Source organism: Lithobates pipiens, unplaced genomic scaffold, assembly GCF_037356315.1.
Source record: "Lithobates pipiens isolate NorthernLeopardFrog02 unplaced genomic scaffold, aLitPip1_a1.2 Scaffold_16, whole genome shotgun sequence".
Classification (NCBI taxonomy): domain Eukaryota; kingdom Metazoa; phylum Chordata; class Amphibia; order Anura; family Ranidae; genus Lithobates; species Lithobates pipiens.
Genome location: NW_027507748.1, coordinates 427,254,712 through 427,277,896, shown reverse-complemented (window position 1 = coordinate 427,277,896; position 23,185 = coordinate 427,254,712). Strand labels below are relative to the sequence as shown.

Here is a 23,185-nt window from a genome sequence, read left to right as displayed (position 1 = left end):
AAACAGCATTTAAAAAATAATTCCTCTGTTTAGTGCCATGCATATAACACACAGAAGATCAAGTGGGTCATTGAAATTCTTCATCTGCATAATGCACATAGTTGAATGTCCTTATTCCAAGGATCTTATATATTTGCTCCAGAAAATTCCGACAACTTGCACTATTTATATGATAATAATAATGAACTGCAGTTTCTCTGAATTCGCATTGCTCAGGTAGTTATTGACTTGACCTTTGATTTCAGTGTGCCTTACTCACAAATGAATTGCCTCATTTCACATAGGTGTCAGTTTTACACAGTGCCACATATATTGTATGGAGCATTAATATATACACAGAAGCTTTAGTGATTAAACAAGTGAAATACCATTTTATATATAGATTTATACATTTTTAAAATCATAGAGTTCAGGATATGAGGTGCGAATGGCAAATATTTAGGTCATGGTATAGCTAGTGGTAGTTAATCATATTCAGCTGGACTTGCTCTGTAATGTTGATCATCTTGTAATATGTCAAGGCAGATATTGATTGTCCAAAAGCAGAATGGGACATGTGAAAGTTGTAGAACCATTCTGTTCTAGTTACCTAATGCTATCCTTTTGTGGAAAGTCTGCAAGGGTGGTAATTCTTCAATTTACATGGCTGAAGATAAGAATTATTGTCAAATTGTTGTTTAAATAGTATTAAATGTAGAAGACAGGTAGCGTTGAAGGCCCTCACCCCTGTTTAGGAAAATGTTTCCAGTTTAGACCTAGAACAAAGTGGTTTTACCACTTTCACATTCTCCCATTCTGTTTTTAGACAACCAAAATCTACCTTTACCCATTGCATGGTGATTAGGTTAAAATATAGCTAAAGGAAAAACTTTGGATAAAGTGGGGAGATAAGAACACCTGTCAGATTTTTTTTGCTCTCTATGCACTCATAAGGGACATTCACCTTCCCATTTACCATTATCATGAAAAGTGAAAGTGAAAATAAATCCCAACTTTTGGGTTGTGCCCAGAACAGGAATAGAGGGTAAATCTTTCAATGGTGAAGCCTGGTGACAAATAAGGATTACTTCACTTTAAAGGGAGTTCCTCTCACTTCCTGTTGAGGGCAATGGGCAGAAAGCAAAGGGAAAGTTCTCCAATGGAGCACAGATGGCAAAAAAATCTGATTTCCTAATTCTGTTAACACATGCTACTCTTAATTAGTAAAGCATAGCTTTGTGAATGGATCCTGCTATCTCTTGATGCTTTCTAACAGTATCAAGTAATATAACTCTCAGTTGAGAAATGGTAACAAATAATGGGGCTTGTCATTTGATTCTGTTTTTTTACTGTTATGGTACTGTTATTAGGAAAGTACACAGGCAGAAACTTTAAGACCTCAGTCCCCAGGTACCTGTCAGCTGTTTCTCTAAGCTACAGAGCGATCTTTAAATTTACCTTAAAAAAGGGGAAAATCTTTTGGCCTGCACAATCATTTACACTGAATATTCAACTTCATGCATTAGATTCTGCTTTATTAGTTAAATATTAATGTGTACAGTTTTAAGCATTTCAGGGCAAAACAAAATGCTTAGTGGAAGACTACACTGTAATTGTATAGTGAGAAAAGAGATTAATGTAAGAAGGACAGTGTGAATATAAACAGTGAAAACCTCTATCAGTAATTCTCAGTATAGTACGACTCTGAAGGCCAAACAAGACTTAAACTGACCAGACTGATCAATGTGGTTTACATTATGAACGCCTGTCTACATTTGTGGTAATTCAATATCTGGCACTGCATCTCACTTTCCCAATACAATACGTAAGTGAAGCTATGCATGAAATTTAAAAGTCTGCATGCAGTATGTATTTGGCTTTTAGCTGTATAGGTCAGTCAGTTAAATCTTATACTGTATTGTACCCTGAGTAGTTTTTTTTTTCATGACATGATAACGAAAGCAAAAGGGTATTATGAAGACAATCTTTTAAAAATAATTAGCTGCAGTGGTTAGCCCATCCTTATGGAATTTATGAGTAATCTCTAGATTTTATAGGTGTCACTCAATGCCTTTAAATTTGTTTACTTTTCAGTTTAAAATCTAGCATAAGAAATAATACATTGGTGCCAAACATAATGCTCTTTTGCAGCAATGGTTAACAAGAGGCCCTCAGCAGATCAATTTTATTTAATTAGCTATGTGTATTAGTCTTGCCTAGTGTCGGGATGTTTCAATCCTGGCATATTTTGGTATTCTACTTTCTCTACTTATAGATATTGGAATTTGAGGAGAGAAGAGAAAATCACAGTTGAAAAATAATGTTTCATTTATTGCACAGGCCTAGACCGAATGAAGCAACAAGCAGCCCCTGGGCCTTCAGCTCAGCATCACTGTTCTACATGAATCACAGTTCAAACAAGCAAGTAGTTACTTAATGTAAATAAATTATTAGCTTAAATGTAGAGCACCAGAAATGATTAACACATACCACTTTCAGTTTTGCAGCAAGTACTATATGTACAGTACATTGCACAATCAAAGACATGTAATAGCTTCAGACTCTAAACAACTAAACCCTTTTTGATTATTTATAAGCCATGTGTTTGTTTAGGTAGGTATTCATAAGCTTGATTTTATCCTATGTATATTAAAAGCTCGAAGGCAGATCAAACACATGGCATTCTTTCAGTGATTATGTTTTGAGCCTGTATTCTTCACTATTCTTTCTCAAGATCTGCTCATCTGTGCAGTCCTCTTGGAAAATGTGGCCACTTTCCCTGATGACATCATCCTTCTCACTCCACTGGGCCTCTAGAGAAAGAGAAGACCACTGGTACCTACTCCAGATGACAGAGAGCCCATAAAACTGAATGTCTCTGCAAACTCGAAAATACATTTTGAAGATAATGTTTTATCTCTTTAATTTCTTGCCAACAGCCTCACACCAATATACGTCGGCAGAAGGGCTCGTACAGGCAAACTAACGTACCTGTACATGGCCCTTTAAGAGGCGGCAAGCAGCAAGCTCTGTGAGTCGGGTCACACAGACTCAATTGCCACGGGGAAACTCACGATAGCCTCACGGAGAGGAAGAATGGGGAGAGGCTAATGTAAACAAGCATCTCCCCATTCTGCCCAGTGACAGTGTCAATGATCTCTGCTCCCTGTGATCGGGAGCAGAGATCAGTGACATGTCACATGTAACCACGCGTGCCCCCCCCACAGTTATAAACACTCCCCAGGGCACACTTAACCCATACGCTGCTCCCTAGTGGTTAACCCCTTCACTGCCAGTGTCATTTACATAGGAATCAGTGCATTTGTATAGCACTGATTGTTGTATAAATGACAATGGTCCCACAAATGTGTAAAAAATGTCTGATGTGTCCGCCATAATGTTGCAGTCATGATAAAAATCGCTGATTTTGTTTGGGAACCACATTGCACGACTGCGCGATTGTCAGTTAAAGCGACGCAGTGCCAAATCGCAAAAAGTGCTCTGGTCAGGAAGGGGGTAAATTCTTCTGGGGCTGAAGTGGTTAACAGACTTCCTAGCATATACAATTGATCCCGACATAAAGCTCCTAACTTCTTGTTTGAGATGACAACTTTGCCTTGGCTGCTCTGAAATCATAAGCTTTGGCTGACCATTTTTTGACTAGAGAAAATGCTCTTATGTTATAGAAATGAGGAGGGGGGTTATCCTGTAGTCCATAAGGGTGAACTGGACAAGGCTGGTAACACTGCTTAGAATTTTAGCGCAGTATGTGTTGTCAGCTCAAACAGGAGCAAAGGGACTCTCTGTTAGATGAATGGGTATTTTTCAGTGCCTGTGCTTCTAAAGGGTTAAAAGAAGCATACATGTGAATGTTGCAATCATTTTTATTTTTTTACTGTTATCCAAGCATACATTTTAAGCCTGCTGACTTTAACCTAGCACCAGCTTCTGTTAGAAAAATGTAGTGAGCTTATGTAAGAGGAGAGAGCAATGTAAAGCAGCATGGGAGGATCTAAGAAAAAAAAAAACATTCAAGATGCTGATTCAGCACCAAGGTGCACTGAATGTAGAAAAAAAAATAGTTACTATCGCTTATTGCATAGAGCCACCACTAAGTGTGTGGGCATTTCCCTGAAGCTGCACAGTGCGATTACGATGTAGTACTCATACACTTGCTGTCAATCTGTGCTGTGATTGGTGGAACCAGCATTAAACCCCAGAAAGGCTGCAAGGAACATTAATCTACAGTTGAGTTTTCCCAGCTGTTCTAGGAATGATGGGTGGCCCACTATGTGAAAAACACTATCACAAGTCACTGATCATCCCTAGTAGAACTGTGCAATACTCTTCCCCCCATATGTTGTAGGCAGCCTTTTCTAAACAATATGCCCTATTGTTTGAAAAACATGCAGATATAAACATCTTTTAAAGGGCTCAATTAAAGGGTGGTTTGGCCATTAACATGAATTTTTGCCAGCTGTTGAGCTTATTTAGCAAGTTAGGGCAAACAGCAATGATGATGTGCAAAGTGCAATGGCCTATAGGAAGCAGAGTTCTAGTAACAGTTGTCAAAGTAATAAATTATTACTTATTATGAGTTACTGCATTTTCTAAAATGTTCTTTGCTGCAATTAGTATGCCTACATATCTTTGCCTATAGGTACAAATACACATCTACTACCATCTTTATTCCCAAAGTACACTAGGTTACAGGTGTGTGTCTCTCACAATTTTCTTTTACACAGCAGAAATTTGTTTCAGCAATAGCCTTGCGTATTTATTTCCTCAGGTGTGCAATAGCCGTTTTCTCACCTCTTCCTAAGTTCTGATTCCACAAGGATCTGTCTTTTCTTCTGAGGGGGAGGCGGTGGGAGTTCCTCTTTACCATGCTTAACAAGAATTTGCTCCCTGGTGGTCACCATAGTTACAGTTTCCATTACAGTTGTCTGTGTTAGTGATGTCTGAGTGGTGGTGACAGCCTGTGAAATCTGTGAAAAGTATTGAGACAGAGGTCACACAATATCCCAGAGACTTCAGAGAAGACAGTTTGGAGTGTCAATAGAAAATAATGAGAAACTGCTCTTTGTATGATCAAAGTCTGGCCTCCAGAGCACAATAATACTAAAGGGAACATACAAACACGCAATTCCGTCTGGCTCAAATAATGTCAATTCTACATCTGGAGAAAGACACTTCTGATAAAATGGTTTTGTTTTACACTATAAATCATGTCAGTTTCATTTTTCAGTGGATAACTTACATTAGGTATGGCTGTGTGTTTACAGAGAGTATATACTTTTCACAAAGCTTTGGCACGTCTAGGTTTATGTAATAAAGCAGAGCAAAATGCAGTGACTGTACAGTGATATGAAAAATGGCTGGTTCCCATAGTAAAAAAAAATCCCTGGTTAAAGTGTATTTATAGTCAAAACATGTTTTTCCAGTTTTGGATAGAGTAGGGAGGGTATTGGGAAGAATTTGTTTCAGTTCCTTTTTCAGTTTCTGTCATGGAGATGCAACAGGAAGTAAGAGGAAATATTTTCAAAATGAGGGAACTCCACCCCTTCCTTTTTGGACAGTTGTCAGTGAAACAGGTGTCCCCAGTGGAAGATTTCCTCTTTCCCTCACACTTTAACTGTTCTGACTTCAGTAAATGGAAAGCTAATCAGGTGCTGTGTGTTACTGCACTTAAAGTGCACTGCTGTATTACATAAAGAATAAACATATGAGGCCCAATAATGCTGTCCACTACTTTGCTGTGTCTATTTCACTATTTCAGTTTTTCACCACTCATATATCATAGACATTGCTATAGGGAGGGCTAAAGCCCCATACACACTATCAGTTTTTCTGCTGAGTTTTTCCTTCAAGTTTACCAAAACCATGTAGTGCAAGGGCCTGCCTGATTGCACACAAATTGAACCTCCTAAGGTTTGACCTCATATTATATGGTTTTGGTAAATCTGAAGGAAAAACTCAGCAGAAAAACTGATAGTGTGTATGGGGCTTTAGACTCCATTTGCTTCATGAAGAGCAACAAGGTAACAGGAAGGTGGGTGATGAAGCTAGGACATTTTGAAGAGAGGTCTCATAACTAGAATTCCCAAAAGATATGTCTGAAACTGTCAGCATTATAGACAAAATATCAGTGTCTTGGGAACTAACCATTAACCCTTTCACTGCCAGGCCCTGTGCTCCACTTTTAAACTCAGGTGGACAGGCTACTTTTACTTTTTTTTCCCATTGCTTTTTTATTTTTCCCTTACAGTTTTCAGAGTTTGGGTTGATAACATCAGTGGGGGCATATATGTTTATGTTTTTTTTTCCTCTGCTGCTTACCTGCTGCAGGGGTGAATCGGTGAGCAGGATCAGTTCTGGGGTGTAGGGGGAGGTGGGGGGTATCAGTGCTACAGGGTTTAGTGAGGTGAGGAAAGGTTAAGGAGAGTAGCAAGGGTGCATTTTAGATGATAGTGGGGGGAGAAAATCCAGTGAATTAGAGGCAGTTCCAGTGGTGGGGAAAGGGGGGGTTTTAGGTGAATAGCTCTGATCAACGGATTGTCATTATCAGAGATATTATTTTGTCCAGAAGTGTCTGCTAAACATTTTTTATATTTATCTCATGTTCTAAAGTGACCATGAGCTTATAGCAGAAGGAGGAATGCAAGTCCGTACCATGTACGGGCCTGGTCAACTGGAAGCAGTGCTGTAGGTCCATACAACATACAGACTTGGCAGCAAAAGGGTAGAACATATATTGTAAAAAGGCCTTGATGTACAGAAATTACATGGATAGGAACAACATTTCATTCTAATAAGCCTGCTTGGGTCCAGCAACCTTGTTAATTTGAATAAATGTCCAAAACATTGTGCAGTTGCTTTGTTTCCTAAATGTTACGGTAATACTAAGACAATCTTTTACCTTAAACACATGAAAAACTGATCCTTATTTAGCTGTTCCTAATAAATGTTGGACCTGCCTAAAGTGTATGTCCGGCCAAAACTTTTTAGTTTGGAATATAGTAGAGAAGAATTAACACTCTTGGTAGGTATTTATAGCTATCCAGGGCTCCACTAGAAAGAGTTTTTGCATATTCTTCCAAGGATAATGGTTTAAAAAATCTGCAAAATCGAAAAAAATCTGCAACAGTAACACTAACAATAACAACATTATACTTATAAGCTGAGCTGGGGAATGTTGATTCTTATTGCTGTTGGTGTCCCTGTTACAAATTTCCCCTGACTTCTTATGTGAACTATTGTCATTGTGACATTAAGTTAGTAAGTGAAATTTCTCTAATAGAGCCTCAGATACCAGTAAAATAACAGCAGAGGTTCTTAATCTAAAATTATATTGCAGACAACCTCAATGCAACTCAAATTACATGACTAAATAAATTATTAGATGAAAAATTCCAACCCATTCTGTTGTCTTTTCCTCAAAGAATATATACTGTATACGCAGGTGTATGGTGCATCACAAGGGCCTGGCTATTTTTTCAGTGAGTCCATAAGCTAGGTAAAAGATTCAAGTTATATAACAGGTATGTTGTTATCGATAATAACTAGACCTCATAAATATGTTCTGGATACTAGCAATTTTATTTATGAAATGTTAAATTTATAATCTGACATATTTTCCCTCATAGGACATTTAACAGGTTTCTGTGGTTGACAACCTTGCCAACATCACTGACCTATTACTGGGATAGGATGTTTTACTAGCTAATAATGATGTGCAGTAGGGAGCGAAAGGGAGGATCAAGCTCTTGACCACTTTAGCTAGTTGATAAAATCCTAGGATGGGTTTCAGAGCTGAACAAATGGCAAGGGAAACAAAAGTGCAGGTACCTACGGGTGCCTCTTGTACCATACTATTATCTTTGCCATACTATTATCACTTTGAAGACTTTTCATGAGTTGTGGTTTACTTTAAAATACATCTTCACTCTGTGTCAGCAATGAGGGATAACCCCTCCTTTCCTGACTACACCACATGCCTCCTGTGTATACACAGTTTCTGATTTGTACCATGCATAAATCTGCAACCCCACACACATAGAATTGCAAAGCATATCATGCTCAATGTAGCTCTGCTATCCACATCTCTTTGTTGATATGACTGCTACTGATATTCTGTATTCTCCAATGATGCCAATAAACAACCACCTTAATGACCCAATAAACTGTGCATCTGTTAAGTCAAAAATCATCTCACATCAGCCAGCTCATAACTCATATGTAGTTGGGTGGTGTAGGAGACCTTTTGATATTGTATAACAGCTGTGCCGTTTCATTGCTTCACTTTGGTTCAGAGCATGCTGAAGTTAAGATGTGACAGGCCTTATATTATGCCTACTAGGCCATGGTTAGTAAAATCCACTTTTTCCCATATCTCAAGACAAGAGCAGCACTAAGGATTTTTGTGATTTAGTCACTTATTTTTAGACATTGTGGTGTTCTGTCATACTAAACCACATTCACATATACAATAGTTTTACTTATAAACTTTCAAGATGTTTTATGAATTAAAGCATTTGACCCACAAAAAAATTTAGATTCTGGTCCCCTAAAGCAGATTACACAGCACAGCACTCGTGCTATGTAATCTGCTCCACTCTAAACTGTAAAAAAAAAACTAAACCTACCACTTCCTGTATGCCCTCTCTAATCAGACCACAATAACCAGGGCAGCTCCACCTTGATCACCATGGTCAAAGTGGCCCTCCCTTTGTGGGCTGCCTGCTCTCCGCTCTCCTCTCTCCCCCCTCAACCCCTCCTTCCTCCTTTTTAGCACCCTCTCTGTCTGTCTCCGGGCTGGCACCGCCCCCATGCTATTTTTTTAATATTAAAATATAATTTTTTTCACTGCCAGCCTCTCAATTAGAGGCTGGCATAGCACACTGTGTATGTTTTATTTAAAAATGAGCACTGTACATACTGTATATCAGCTGTCTTCAGGCACGTCATGTGACTCGGGTCGCTTTCCAGCTTCAATGGGTGTCTTCTGTGGAGGATACAAATGGCCACGTGATCTCCATCTGACGTCAGCAGGAGATAATGGCCCCTCCCACAGAAGACATCTGTCAGAGCTGGAAAGCATCCACGAGTGATGTCACCAGCCTGAAGACAGCTGATATACAGTATTTACAACTCTCGTTTTTAAATAAAACATACACAGTATGCTATGCCAGCCTCTAATAGAGGGGCTGGCATAGACTTATATAGATGCCTTAACAAACACTTTAAGCACTTAAGTGTTGACAGTTGTTGCTTCAAGCTTTTTGCTTTTGTCATTTGCTTTTGAGCTCTTTTATTGTACATACTGCAAAGTCTTCATATCACATTAGAATAAGCCAAACATGTTACATTATTAGTTTATTATGGGAATTGTTTACATATATGTGCTGAGAAATCAGCTTTGTGAAAGGTTAATTATATTGTAAAGATTTAGGAAACATTTAGTGGCTATGTACCAACTGTATTCTTTTACTGTTGTCAATAAGCGTTAATGCCAAGTAGAAATAATTTGGGCTTTGGTAGATACTTTTTCTATAATACTTACACATAAAGATATTATGGTAATATTCTTGAAAATTACATTTAGCTGCTAGAGCAGAACAGTAGTGTATTCTGATATAGGAAGTTTGGTAATTTACCACCACTTGCTTCACACAGCAGAGTAGATTTTTTTTTATTCCTATAACATGAATATTGTTTACACCACACATGTAAAGCCTAGGAGCTGGGGCTGAAAATTGCCAATTCTAACCGGGGGAAACCTTAGATCAGTGTTTCTTAACTACTTCCCAACCGGCGAACGACGATGTACGACGGCAGAATGGCACGGGCAAGCAAATTGGCTTACAGGTACATCCATTTGAAATTGCCACCCTGCCATCGCATGCGCCCCGGTGGTCGGCGCACGCACGTGCCGGTCGGGACCCCATGAGTCCGGTCACGGGTCCCGCGGACTCGATCACCATGGGTATACCCGCGATCATCTCACAGGGAGACTGAACGGGGAGATGTGGAAGTAAACAGCATATCCCCGTTCTACCTAGCAACAAGTGACACTGATCTCTGCTCCCTGTGATTGGAGCAGAGATCATTGTTCACTAACACACAGCCACGCCCCCTACAGTTAGTAACATGCCCCTAGGGCACACTTAACCCCTACACTGCCACCCCTGGTTAACCCCTTCATTGCCAGTATAATTTACACAGGAATCAGTGCATTTGTATAGCACTGATTGCTGTATAAATGACAATGGTCCCAAAAATGTGTCAAAAATGTCCGATGTGTCCACCATAATGTCGCAGTCACAATAAAAATCGCTGATCGCCGCCATTACTAGTAAAAATAATTTATTGATAAAAATGCCATAAAACGATTCCCTATTTTGTAAAGGCTATACATTTTTCGCAAACCAATCAATCGCTTATTGTGATTTTTTTTACCAAAAATAAGTAGAAGAATATGTATCGGCCAAACAATTTTTTGGGGATATTTATTATAGCAAAAAGTAAAAGGGGTGATCAAATACCACCAAAATAAATCTCTATTTGTGGGAAAAAAAGGAAGTCAATTTTGTTTGGGAGCCACGTCACATGACCTTGCAATTGTCAGTTAAAGTGACGCAGTGCCGATCGCAAAAAGTGGTCTGGTCTTAAGCCAGCAAAATGGTCGAGTCTGAAAGTAGTTAAAATGTGTTTTATATTTGCACCACTTGCTTCACACAGCAGAGTAGAATTTTTTTTTTTCATTCCTATAATATGAGACTGGGTTCACACCTTTGTGAATTGAAAGCGTGTTTTTCCACATCCAATTCCCATGACAGGAGATTGTGACTGGCTCTCTATGGAGTCAGTTCACATATCTCCATTGTGGGTGCGGAGTAGCTTGCACAGGAATGCTGTGTGTCTTTGGCTCTGTTCAGGGATGAATTCAGGCAAAAATTTTGCCCCGACTCATCCCTGAAACAGAGAACAGGGACCCTTGCTGTGAGCTGCATCCATCGGAGGTGTGAACCCAGCCTGAATATTGTGTACACCTCACATATAAACATAGGAGCAGGGGCTGCAAATTGCCAATCCTAACTGAGGGAAACCTTAGATCAGTGTTTCTTAATATGTTTTTTATGTTTGCACTACTTTTAAAGCCCTAGGCTCATCTAACACCCTTAACATAATTTAATGAAATAACACTACTATTCTCTTGGGTATGTCTGAGGGAACGATATAATGAAGTGAGGAACATGTCATGCGCTACCTGCCTACCTTTTCTTTTACTTGGAAGAATGCTGACACTAGTTATACTGTTGACATTCCTTACTCTGACAAAAAATGTCAGAGACATTCTTTATAACAGTAGTTTACACTATCAGTGCTTTTGCCAAGGGAGAATAAATACTACCAGTCTGATTTTTTTGTACTTGCCAGCATAGCTGATACTTGAAATTGCTAATAGAGGAGGCAGCCAAACAACCATGCTACAATCTGTACTGCTGCAGCAAAACTGTTTTTTTTCTTGAATGTTTTTAAAAAATTCTGTTATTAAATACTTGCCATTTTCAAGCACCTAACAAACAGCTGTGCTTAAAGTACATGTTCATATTTGCATAGTTGCCAATGTTTCAAAAAATAAAATTACAGGAACACTTTTTTTTTGCTGTGCATTCAGCAAGCCATTATAGATGGAGAGAGTACGTTGATTTGGGGCAGGGCATTCATGTAGTATAGGTGTGGTTTTACAAGGGGCAGCTGTAGTTGTCATGGTTAAAACAAAAGTAAACAAAAACATTTAAAAACGCAGGTAGTAACTGTAAACATGTACATTTAACCCAAGGTTTTTAATGAGGACTGCAGACATTGAGGATCTGTTCAAACCAGAATGCGGTGTGGGAAACTTGTGTTCTATGTGCATTTCCCGCACTGTGTTTAAAACACACTGCAGTTGCAATCTACAGCGGGTGTCAATGTTAAGTCAATGACACCCTAAACGCAGGTCACAAACACAGTCTGCAGAAGTACTAGAGCTGCACAATTAATCGTCAAGAATAGTTATCGCGATCTTGACTAAAGTGTTTCACAATTGTTTCTATGCCAAGAATTCTCTCTGCTCTTCTGAAGCCACAGCCATCAAAAGAAAGGAAGAGAAAAACTGGGCAGTCTGCCAAGAATCAAAACATTCTTTATCAGTTGAACTTAAGTATAAACATTGTAACAATTTGTCAATAGAATACACTTTGGTTTGTAAATGAGGGAAGTTATTTTGCTAGAAAATTACTTAGAATATATAATATATTTTTTTTAGTAGATACCCTAGAGAATAAAATGGTGGTTGTTGCAATATTTTATGTCACATTGTATTTGCGCAGCGATCTTTCAAATGCAATATTTTTTTGAAAAAAATACTTGAATTAATAAAAAAAAAAAAAACTTAGCCCATTTTTTTTTTTTTTTGTATAAAATGAAAGATTTTATGTCGTGAGAATTGTGAGAGAATCGTGATCTTTTTATTCTAAGCCAAATTGTGATTCTCATTTTGCCCAGAATTGGGCAGCTCTAAGCCCTTGTACACACGGTAGGACATTCCGATGGAAAATGTCCGATCGGACCGTGTTGTCGGACAAAGTGCCACACATGCTCAGATCAAATTCCTAGACCAAAGCTATTGGCTACTAGCCTGAACGTAGTCCCGTCATAACGAAATAACATCATCACGTTCTGAACGATCAGATTTTCTGACAACTTTGTCCGACCGTGTGTATGCAACACCAGTTTCGGACAAAATCCGATGGATTTGGTTGTCGGTATGTCCGACCGTGTGTACAAGGGCTTAGAAGTACCATGTGATCCGGTTCCGGTGAGTTTCCAAATGTAGTGCATGTATTACTTTTGGTGTGGTGGTTCAAAATGAATGGGCTCAAATCGCTCTTCACTTAACCACATGTGAATTGCACAGGAACACGCTAAGCATTCCTATGCAATTCCTAGTGTGAACCAGTACATGAACAATCATTATGTTCAATAAAGAACAGAGAAAAAATATTACACATGTAAAATGAAACAATGAAGCTGTCCCTTGCAGTATGTACAGGAGAGGACTGTGGAGGTTATGACAGTAGGCAGTATGTACAGGAAAGGAGAGCGTAGAGTATGACAGTGGACAATATGTACAGGAGAGGAGTGTGGCAGGTATGACAGTGAACAGTATGTACTGGAGAGGATTAAAGAGGGTATTGCAGCAGTTAGTATGTACAGGAGGGGAGTGTAGAGGATATGACAATGGACTGTATGTACAGGAGAGGTGTGTGGAGGGTATGACAGTGGCCGGTATGTACAGGATAGGACTGTGGAGGGTATGATAGTGGGCAGTAGGTACAGGATAGGATTGTAGAGGGTATGACAGTGGAAAGTATGTACAGGAAAGGAGTGTGGAGGTATGGCAGTGGGCAGTATGTACAGATGAGGAGTGTGGAGGGTCTAACATCGGTATGTACAGGATAGGAGTATGGAAGGTATGAGAGTGAGCAGTATGTACAGGAAAGGAGTGTAGAGGATGTGACATGGGGCAATATGTACAGGAAAGAAGCTTGGAGGGTATGACAGTGTATAGGAGAGGAGTGTGGGGTTATGACAGTGGGCAGTAGGTTCAGGATAGGAGTATGAAGGGTATGACAATAGGCATTGTGGCAGTGGCTCAAAGTGATGTCTGTCAGTTAAATAATTAATGTGGCCTGGGGTGATGCAAAAAATAGGAGATATTTCTCTTTACTTCAAATATTTATATACATTACAGGTATTTCAATTAAGCGACTGCACAGTTTCGAACATAAGCATGTTCTTAACCACTTGCTTACTGGGCACTTAAACCCCCCTCCTGCCCAGACCAATTTTCAGCTTTCAGCGCTGATGCACTTTGAATGACAATTGCGTGGCCATACAACACTGTACCCAAATTAAATTTTTATAATTTTTTTCCCCACAAATAGAGCTTTCTTTTGGTGGTATTTAATTACAGCTGGGAGTTTTATTTTTTGCTAAACAAACAAAAAAATATGCAAAATAAAAAAGAAATAAAAAATCATGTTTAATAGTTTGTTATAAAATTTTGCAAACAGGTAATTTTTCTCCTTCATTGAAGTGCGCTGATGAGGCGGCATTGGTGGGCACTGATAGGCTGCACTGGTGGGCACTGATAGGCTGCACTGGTGGGCACTGATAGGCATAGTTAAGGCGGCACTAATAGGCACAGATAAGGTGGCACCGATAGGCACAGATAAGGCAGTACTGATGGGCACAGATAAGGCGGCACTGATGGGCAAAGAGGGGCACAGATAAGATGGCACAGATGGGTGGCATGGATGGGTGGCACTAAGGGGCACTGATAGGTACCACTGATAGATGGGACTGATGGGCACTGATAGGTGGCTCTGATAGGTGGCACTGTTGGGCACTGATGGGCAGCACTGATGGGCACTGATGGGCACTGGTAGATGACACTGATGGGCAAGGATATGTGGCACTGGGGTGCAGCACCGTTGTTGAGGCAGATTGTGGGCACTGATGGGTGGCACTGTGGGCACTGATGGGTGGCACTATGGGCACTGATGGGTTGCACTGATGGGGGGCACTTTTTTATTACTGAGGTGGCACTGGCAGGGGGCAGGTGGGCACTGGTAAGCTGGCCGTGATCGGGACTGATGTTCCTCCTCGCGCTATCAGCGCGAGGAGGAAAACTAGCCGATTACCGGCTCCATTATGTCACATGATCAGCTGTCATTGGCTGACAGCTGATCACGTGGTAAGGGGTCGGGATCGACCCCTTGCTCGGATCCGTGATCAGGTGTGTCTCATAGACTCGCTGATCACGGAGCGCGCCGTGCGCGCCCCTCAGGGGCCGAGCAGGCCGCTCGTGCACGGGACGACATCAATAGACGTAGTCCCAGCAAAGCAGGTCCGCACTGTAGCCGTCATTCGGCTATAGCGCTGATCCCTAGTGGTTAATCAAGCTGCATGTAAGATGAAGAACATTGTCATGTTCAAAGCTGTGCAGTCGCTTAATTCAGATCACTTGTAATGTATATGACGATTTGAAGTAAACAGAATCTTGCAAAGACCGAGATTGCATCTCCTATTTTTTGATATGTGTGGAAAATGGAGGAGGTCCACATTGGATATGATCTTATAAGAAGTATACTGGCTACACAGCAGTGGTGACCCACCCCGATTTAGCTAGGGTTCAAAATTAGGTTGGCCCACCCTTTGCAGCTATAGCAGCTTCAACTCTTCTGGAAAGACTGTCCACAAGGTTTAGGAGTGTGTCTATGGGACTGTTTGACCATTCTTCCAGAAGCACATTTGTGAGGTCAGGCACTGATGTTGGACATGAAGGCCTGGCTCGCAGTCTCTGCTCTGATTCATCCCAAAGGTGTTCTATTGGATTGAGGTCAGGATTCACAGGAAGCGGCCATCCCCAAACGTTTCCCGCAAAGTTGAGAGCATGAAACCAAAATGTCTTGGTATGCTGACTCCTTAAGAGTTCCCTTCACTGGAACTAAGGGCCAAGTCCAACCCCTGAAAAACAACTCCAAACCATAATCCCCCCTCCACCAAATGATTTAGATCGGTGCACAAAGCAAAAAAATTAATTAAAAAATGACAAATGACACAGTTTAAATGTCCAGCAAATTATATTAATTGCCAGTTTCTTTAAAAAAAATTAAAAAAAAAGGACACAGACCCCTCCAAAGGCTTTGTGTGCCTTTTTTAAAATACAGAAATATGTTGTCAAACTGCTTGAACTGAATCCAGGGCAGTTTGGCTCATTCCTATTCCAGAGGGGGGCTGCATTCTTGGAAAAGTGACACATTTTAAAGGGGTCCCCATCATTGTTTTCCTTGGTTTTTCGCAGGATTCTCCCTTAAAAAAAATACAAGAACCAAAGGGTATGGTGTGTAATTTGGAGGAGAAACGTATGTTGTTTTCTTAATGGGGTCCTCTTTAAAATCCACGCTGAAGGACCTGATATCAATTTTGGAAGCAATCACACATGCTTACAAGCTGAATGGACCAGGCGTAGATATGTCAATGGTAGTTAAGACACCAGTAGCCATCAACTTCCTAACAACCAGAAGCCCTGAGCAGGAAGCAGTCATGTTTAGCATTGGTAGTAATACTGCATCTAAGTGTTTAAATTTCAGCTGCAGCCAGAGGTTACACTTAGACAAATCACCATTTAATTTGCCCATTTGCCAAACCTCTTAAACAGGAGAAATTTGATTTAAAGCATGCTAAAGACCGAGTCGGCAGCTCATTCCTACTAACAAGGAGCATGCTGATAATAGGAGAAAGCAGAGTGACAGAGATTAATTCATCAGTATTCTGCTTTTCCTTATTCCTTAAAATAAAATAAGGGCAGTGAGAAGACTCTGTATTGTACTGTAATAGTTGTATTACTCAACTGTAGAGAAAAACTAGGACTTCAAGCTGGTTGTGCTGAAAGAGCACACTCAGCACTAGATGGATAGAAATATAAATCCTTTGGTAGGTAAAACAGCTCTCATATTTATTTGGCCAATGTTCAGGTTTAAAGGTCCATCAAACTTTGTTTTGGTGAAATGTCTGATTTATATGCCAAATATTCTCTGGAAAAAGCAAGTTTGTGTAAATTGGAGAGAGAGTGAATTTTGTTAAGTTCACTCATCCCTCTTGTAGGCTACAGTATTTATGCTCACTTCAAAATTACATTTTCAGTTATAGCAGCTGAAATGGAAAGAGAGCAATTGACTGTGATTTGAAATTGGACAGCAATCTATGCTAGTTGATCATTATGTCCAATGCATGCTCAGATCTCACACCCCAAGCCAGTAAAATGTAAATATTCCTAACGTACATTACTTAATTGGCTGTGCATGTAAGTAGATAACTTGACATTAGAAGAACACTTTAAATGTCAATGGCATGCTTTGCTAAAGGTTTATTTTAGGAACTACTGTTCTGTTATTACAAGTTAGATTTCCACTGTTATTTGCACCCTATTAAAGGTAAATATATATCCTTGCTCATAATGAGAAGCTACATTCAGCACAGTATTATGTACTTCCTGACATAGCAGCATCCTTGCTAAAATGTTTTATTTCCTAATCTGTTCTGCTCAGATGTTACTGGTGGTTAGAGGTTTTTGGAGAACATTTGTGCAAAGTAATTCAGAGAAATGTGTTATACAAAACATCTTCCAGATTTCCTAGTGAATAATTAAAAACAGAATATTATTTGTGTTCTTTTGTATGAGCATTAAATACCATCATTGACTTTTTAAGTACTTTACTATTTCTAACTCTTAACTTGATTGATTACTGTAGGAAACCTCACGATTTTCACCTTTGTTATCACTTTTTAGTCCCTATGTGTTGATATCATTAAAGTGATTCTAAATGTTAATTTTTTTATTTATTTTTTATTAAAATAAACATGTCATACTTACCTGCTCTGTGCAATGGTTTTGCATAGAGCGGCCTTGATCTTCTTCTCGGGTCATGGCTTCTCCCCTTGGCAACTTGTTTGGGATCGCTCTTGAGTCGGCTCTGTGCGTCTAAAAGAAACACATTGTGGCTCGGCCCTTCCCCCACACTCTCTCCTCACTAACTGTAATTGACAGCAGCAGGAGCCTCTGCTCTTTTGCACATCACTGGATTGAGATTGGGATTATGTAAGTATAAGGGGGCTAGGGGGGCTGCTTACAGAATGTTGTTTTACCTTAATGCATTAAGGTAAAAAAAAACTTCTGTCTTTAGAACCACTAAAGAAGAAGTATGGAAAAAGCTTTTCAGTCATACCTCTGGGTCACAGGAGTGCACTTAGTTCTTCACTCTTGTGATCTAGAATCTAGAAGGATCCTGGCAATAATTTTGAGATCTAACCAGATGCCTGAATGGCAGCAGGTACACCACTAAGAGCCTTTGCCAACTGCTCCCACGCCCTCCCCAGCCTGGTAATCCATTGAGCGCCGGAGGGGCAGAGCAGAGAGTGGTGACTGACAGTCATTGCTCTTTGCTTAGAGCAGCCCAGGAGTGATCAGCAGCCATGTGATTGCTTAGTTCTCAGTGTTAGATCAGGAAAGGGGACAGCTGCAACATCATACCAATGCTCCAGCCATATAGGTGAGTATATGTGGTTGCTGGATAAGCGTGAGGGGAAACACCTATCGTTTGAAAAACAAGGGATATATATATATATATATATATATATATATATATATGTGTGTGTGTGTGTGTGTGTACATATGTTTGTGTATATATATATATATATATATATATATATATATATATATATATATATATATATATATATATATATATATATATATATATATATATATATATATATATATATATATATATATATATATATATATATATATATATATATATATATATATATATATATATATATATATATATATATATATATATATATATATATATATATATATATATATATATATATATATATATATATATATATTATATGTAGATATAGATATAAATGTAGATATAGATATAGATGTAGATAGATATGTAGATAAATATATAGATATATATTTTATTTTATAAATTGTTATAAATTGTTTTAAATTGTTATTACATAGTGAAAAGTTCTGTTGCTTAAAACACCAAGTGCAATATGCCATGTTTCAATTAAAATGATAATTTTGCTGAACAAACTATGCAAAAAAAAATCCCATTATTTTACAGCTAGAGGATAACTTTGAAAACAAGCAATACCAGTTTTTTGAAATGACCAAAAGAGGCATTAATCTTTTCATAATTCGGGAATACATTCAATCTGTTGTTTAAATATAAAACTTATAAAAATTATATGCATTTAATGTTTCACTGAGATGCACTCCAGAAATAACTATCTCACATTAACATTGCTCACAGCAAGGAAATACTAGAAGAAAATGCATGCAGATTTCTGTAGCCATTGGGTAAATGCTCAGGCAGGCACAAACTACCATTACATTAATTTACTTTGTTTTGGTTTTTATCATCACTGAAGTAGGGAAGCTCAGATTTTTTTTATTGTAGCTCATGGGAAGGTTACATCAGTATAAAACCAGGTTTCTGTAAACAGTCTGCTCATGCAGAATTCATTTTTTCATTTTTTGCATAGCAGGAAAGGTACAGCAGCTACATTATTATATCCTGCCCTTCTTTTATAGAAAGACAGTATGGGGTGAAAACAAAACCCACTATCTCTAATACAAATATGACCTGGATTTTTCAAAGTGAATCATTTATTTATGTAAAACTTTTATTGCAAAAGGGAAAAAAATGTTGCTGTAACTTTCCAAAAAGTGTTAGCACAACTAAATCTGCTATTGCACCCAAATCTACTCTCTCTCCAGATTAACAGTGGTGATGTTCAAATGTGTCTCTATTGCTCTGCCAGTGGAATGGAGACATCCTAAGCCCTTGTACACACGGTCGTAAATTCTGACGGAAAAGGTCCGATCGGACCGTGTTGTCGGATAATCCGACCGTGTGTGGGCTCCATCTGACTTTTTCCGTCGGAATGTCAGACCAACAAAGTTTGAGAGCTGGATATAACATTTTCCGACAAAATGATCTTGTCCGATCGTCTGTAGAGAATTCTGATCAGACAAAGTGCCACGCATGCTCAGATCAAATTACGAGACCAAAGCTATTGGCTACTAGCCTGAACGTAGTCCCGTCGTAACGAGCGAACGTCATCATGTTCCGCACGATCGGATTTTCCGACAACTCTGTCCGACCGTGTGTATGCAACACCAATTTCGGACAAAATCCGTCTGAAAAAATCGGACGGATTTTGTGGTCGGAATGTCCAACTGTGTGTACAAGGGCTTAGAAAGAAAATGATTTACTGGCCAGATCACCGAGTGAAAATAAAGCATGGAAATGTAAACTGGTGAGCGCAAATAGTGAAAGGGTGTTTTTTTTTCTGTGGGTGTTAATTTGGGTGGGGGAATATGTGGGAGGTGTTTGTGAGTTTTTGTTTGTCGTTCTATAATGAAAAGTCAATAAAAAATGATTTGATTGAAAAAGAAAGAAAAGAAAGGAAAAAAATCCTAAAAAATAAAAAATCAATCGTAGCCACCACATTTAATGACCGGCAAGCTGAAATACATTAATTGTTTGATTTTGTTAGTTTAACACTGCTTTAAATGCCATACACAAGCATGCAACTCCAGATTCCTGTCCTAGATCAATAAAAAAACAAAAAAATGAACACTTCAAGTGAATTAACCTTTGGTTGCCATAGAGACATTACAGCAAATTGTCTCTGTAAAACATACAATTAATAATTGTATGTTAATTTTGTCAAAATCATATTCCATCAAAGGGAACAAGTCTTTAAAGGCACATTCACACTTATGCCACGTACACACGACCGGATTTTTCGAGGGACTAGGTTCGGCGGTCTTTCAGATGGAGTTTTGGCGGAGTTCCAACGGACTTTCCGAATGAACGGATTTGGCCACACACAATCACACCAAAGTCCGACGGATTTGAACGTGATGATGTACAACTGGACTAGAATAAGGAAGTTCATAGCCAGTAGCCAATAGCTGCCCTAGTGTCAGTTTTTTTCCGTTGGACTAGCATACACACGAATGGATTTCTTGGTCCAGTGGAGTTCCAGTGGAAAAATGTAAAACATGTTCTATTTCTAAAGTCCACCGGATTTTTGGCAAGCAAAGGTCCAATGGAGCCCACACAAGAATTGTCCAACGGACTCGTTCCGTCAGACCTTTGCTGTCAGAAAGTCGGGTCGTGTGTACGCGGCATTAGTGTGCAATGTGTTAAGGTAGTTCATTTAAAAGATTGAACTGTCAATGTACAAGAACAGACAAAATTAAACAGAGGTGCTGATATGTTTCTCCTTAATGTGCAATGTTTCAAAAGATAAGCTCACCTTTTGTAACATGTTAAACCCATATTTAGGGTGTAACATGTAACATGCTACTTTGGAAAAGATGACTTCTTGCCCCCCCCCCCCCCCAGTGTGCAAGCAGGCAGGGGATCCTCCAATTGGACTCCACCCACACATCCGTGTCATTAATTTACTCTTGTAGAACTTGTCGTTCTCAATTAATATATAAATAATTAAATACTTAATTTTACCTGCAAAATCATATGCATTTATTATTATTAGTTTATTCTCTTTTTTTTTTTTACAAAGGTGAATATAGCTTTTAAGGCAGCCAATTTAAATAAATAATTAAAACCAAACATGCATTGTATGTAGTATATGTGTCATATGTAGTGTACCACAGCATTTAGTATTTCACAGATTATGGTGTGCTGCAACACATGTGCATTGCTTTGTGTTGGGATGTCATTGAAATAACACTGCAATGCATTAACACTTGAATGGTGCTTTGCATTGTGAATTGTAATAACACTAAACAGAAGCACTCACACATGCACTATGAAATAATCCAAATATTCAGGCACACATGGGTAAACTGTATAGTGTTATTTTATGAAAATTAGATATTAACAATTGCAGGGTATTTAGGACACATGGAGCTCAGATGGTAATTATGGTGATGGTAGGGTTAATATCATAAGTATAACAGTGGTTGTAGTAGAAGTGCAGGCACCCTTTGCTGACATCTGGTCTTTTGCAGCCATTTGACAGATGTTTCAGAGGTTAAGTCAACTTGATGTTTGACAACAGCTGTCTTGTCAACTGCCTTGCACACTGTCAACTAACTCTTCAGAGTGCATAACAGGGACACATAATAAATAGCTTTTCTTTTAAAAAGAATGTAAACAGCTACTGTATTATGTTGCACATTATTATGCACTTTGGAATTGCCATTGCATGGGTCATTAATTCTCTGGAGTTGTTAACCTCTAGCTATGAAGTAATTAGTAACATGCTACAGAAAACCAGGTTATATAGAATCGGTGGGAAGTAGGATTCAAAGGAAAGCTGGTCTAACATGCTCATAGGGATTATGTTTAAACCTACTTAGGAGTCTTACTCTTAAAATATACTGCTACTGCCCTATAAATAACTAAAATTGATCTTCATTAACTGTAAAGTCAAGATATTTTCAAGTGTCAGCCCTATAGTATGTGTGTAATATTGTTACAGTTCTGCAGCGATAAGTAACTGATAGGTGATTTAGGCAGCTTTCTGGTCAAAGGCCTTTCTGTTCTGGTTGTTGACTTATAAATGGTGCTTATAGATTGAAGCATAGTCACTGTGTTTAGAATGGGTGAAGAGTGAATGTACAGGTATAAGGATGGACACTTAGCAGTCATGTGGTCATGCTGGCTCTGTATGGGAAAATGTTATGTATCTGGGAGAAAAACAGAGCACTAACAATCAGCTTTAAAACATAGGACTAGTTGTAAAATTAGGTATTATTCTCTTTGAGACAAAGGCAAGCCATTGGGAGATGAAAATTGAATCTGAGGTTCTCTACAGGTTTCCCAGTTTCAATTTTTTTTTTTTTTTATGTTTCGGTTTTTTATGTTGTGGAGGGGGAAGGTTGAGTTGGTGAAAAGTGAATTATTTGATTGAAGACTGGTCTATTAAAGCTATTGCCATATTTTACCACCTCTTCTGCTGGAAACTGCTTCAAGTTTCTGTTTAATACGTAAGCAATATTCTTTTTGTGATCTACAGTACATGTTCAACAGCATAATGCCACAGTGTAAAATGGTCTGTGTTAAAAACTATGTGTTTGCTCATTTTTCAATGATTGTACAGTCTTCTAATCAGTGCAAAAAAATTTGACATTCATATATTTCCTAAATTATCAGGCATCACTATGTTAATCAAAGTGCGTCTTTAGTAATAACCACTTTGAAACGTTAAATTTTAAAATGTGACACATCAAATGAAATCCATTTACTATCATGATTTATTTAAAGGATAACTGATTCTCCGTTGAGTTGTGATTAGATTGTGTAAAACTTTGAAGTGTCATTTTGCTGCTCTTAGTCTGAGCAGAGTATATGACAGGATCCTGAAGTGGAGATATTGCACAAAGATTGTGGCATTCATAGCTGTAATGTTAGATTGGTATATTATGAGCCAGAATTTACTTAATGGCATCCATTTATTTTCTGTAGCAAGAATGATGCAGAGCCCAGGTGTATTTATGAGTCTTTTTATTTACTGACTTAGCAATTGGCAA

The 23,185-nt window shown here is 38.7% G+C and overlaps 1 protein-coding gene across 5 annotated transcripts in view; it reads right to left on the bottom strand.

The window, feature by feature from the left end:
• The window catches only part of DMD (dystrophin), a 3,436,004-nt gene that overhangs the window by 2,127,184 nt on the left and 1,285,635 nt on the right, over positions 1-23,185 (bottom strand). For all 5 annotated transcript variants that reach the window (XM_077482558.1, XM_077482560.1, XM_077482557.1 and 2 more), the window contains one exon: positions 4,792-4,967. In XM_077482558.1, coding sequence (XP_077338684.1) covers positions 4,792-4,967 — 176 coding nt within the window. The remainder of the gene's footprint in view (positions 1-4,791; positions 4,968-23,185) is intronic.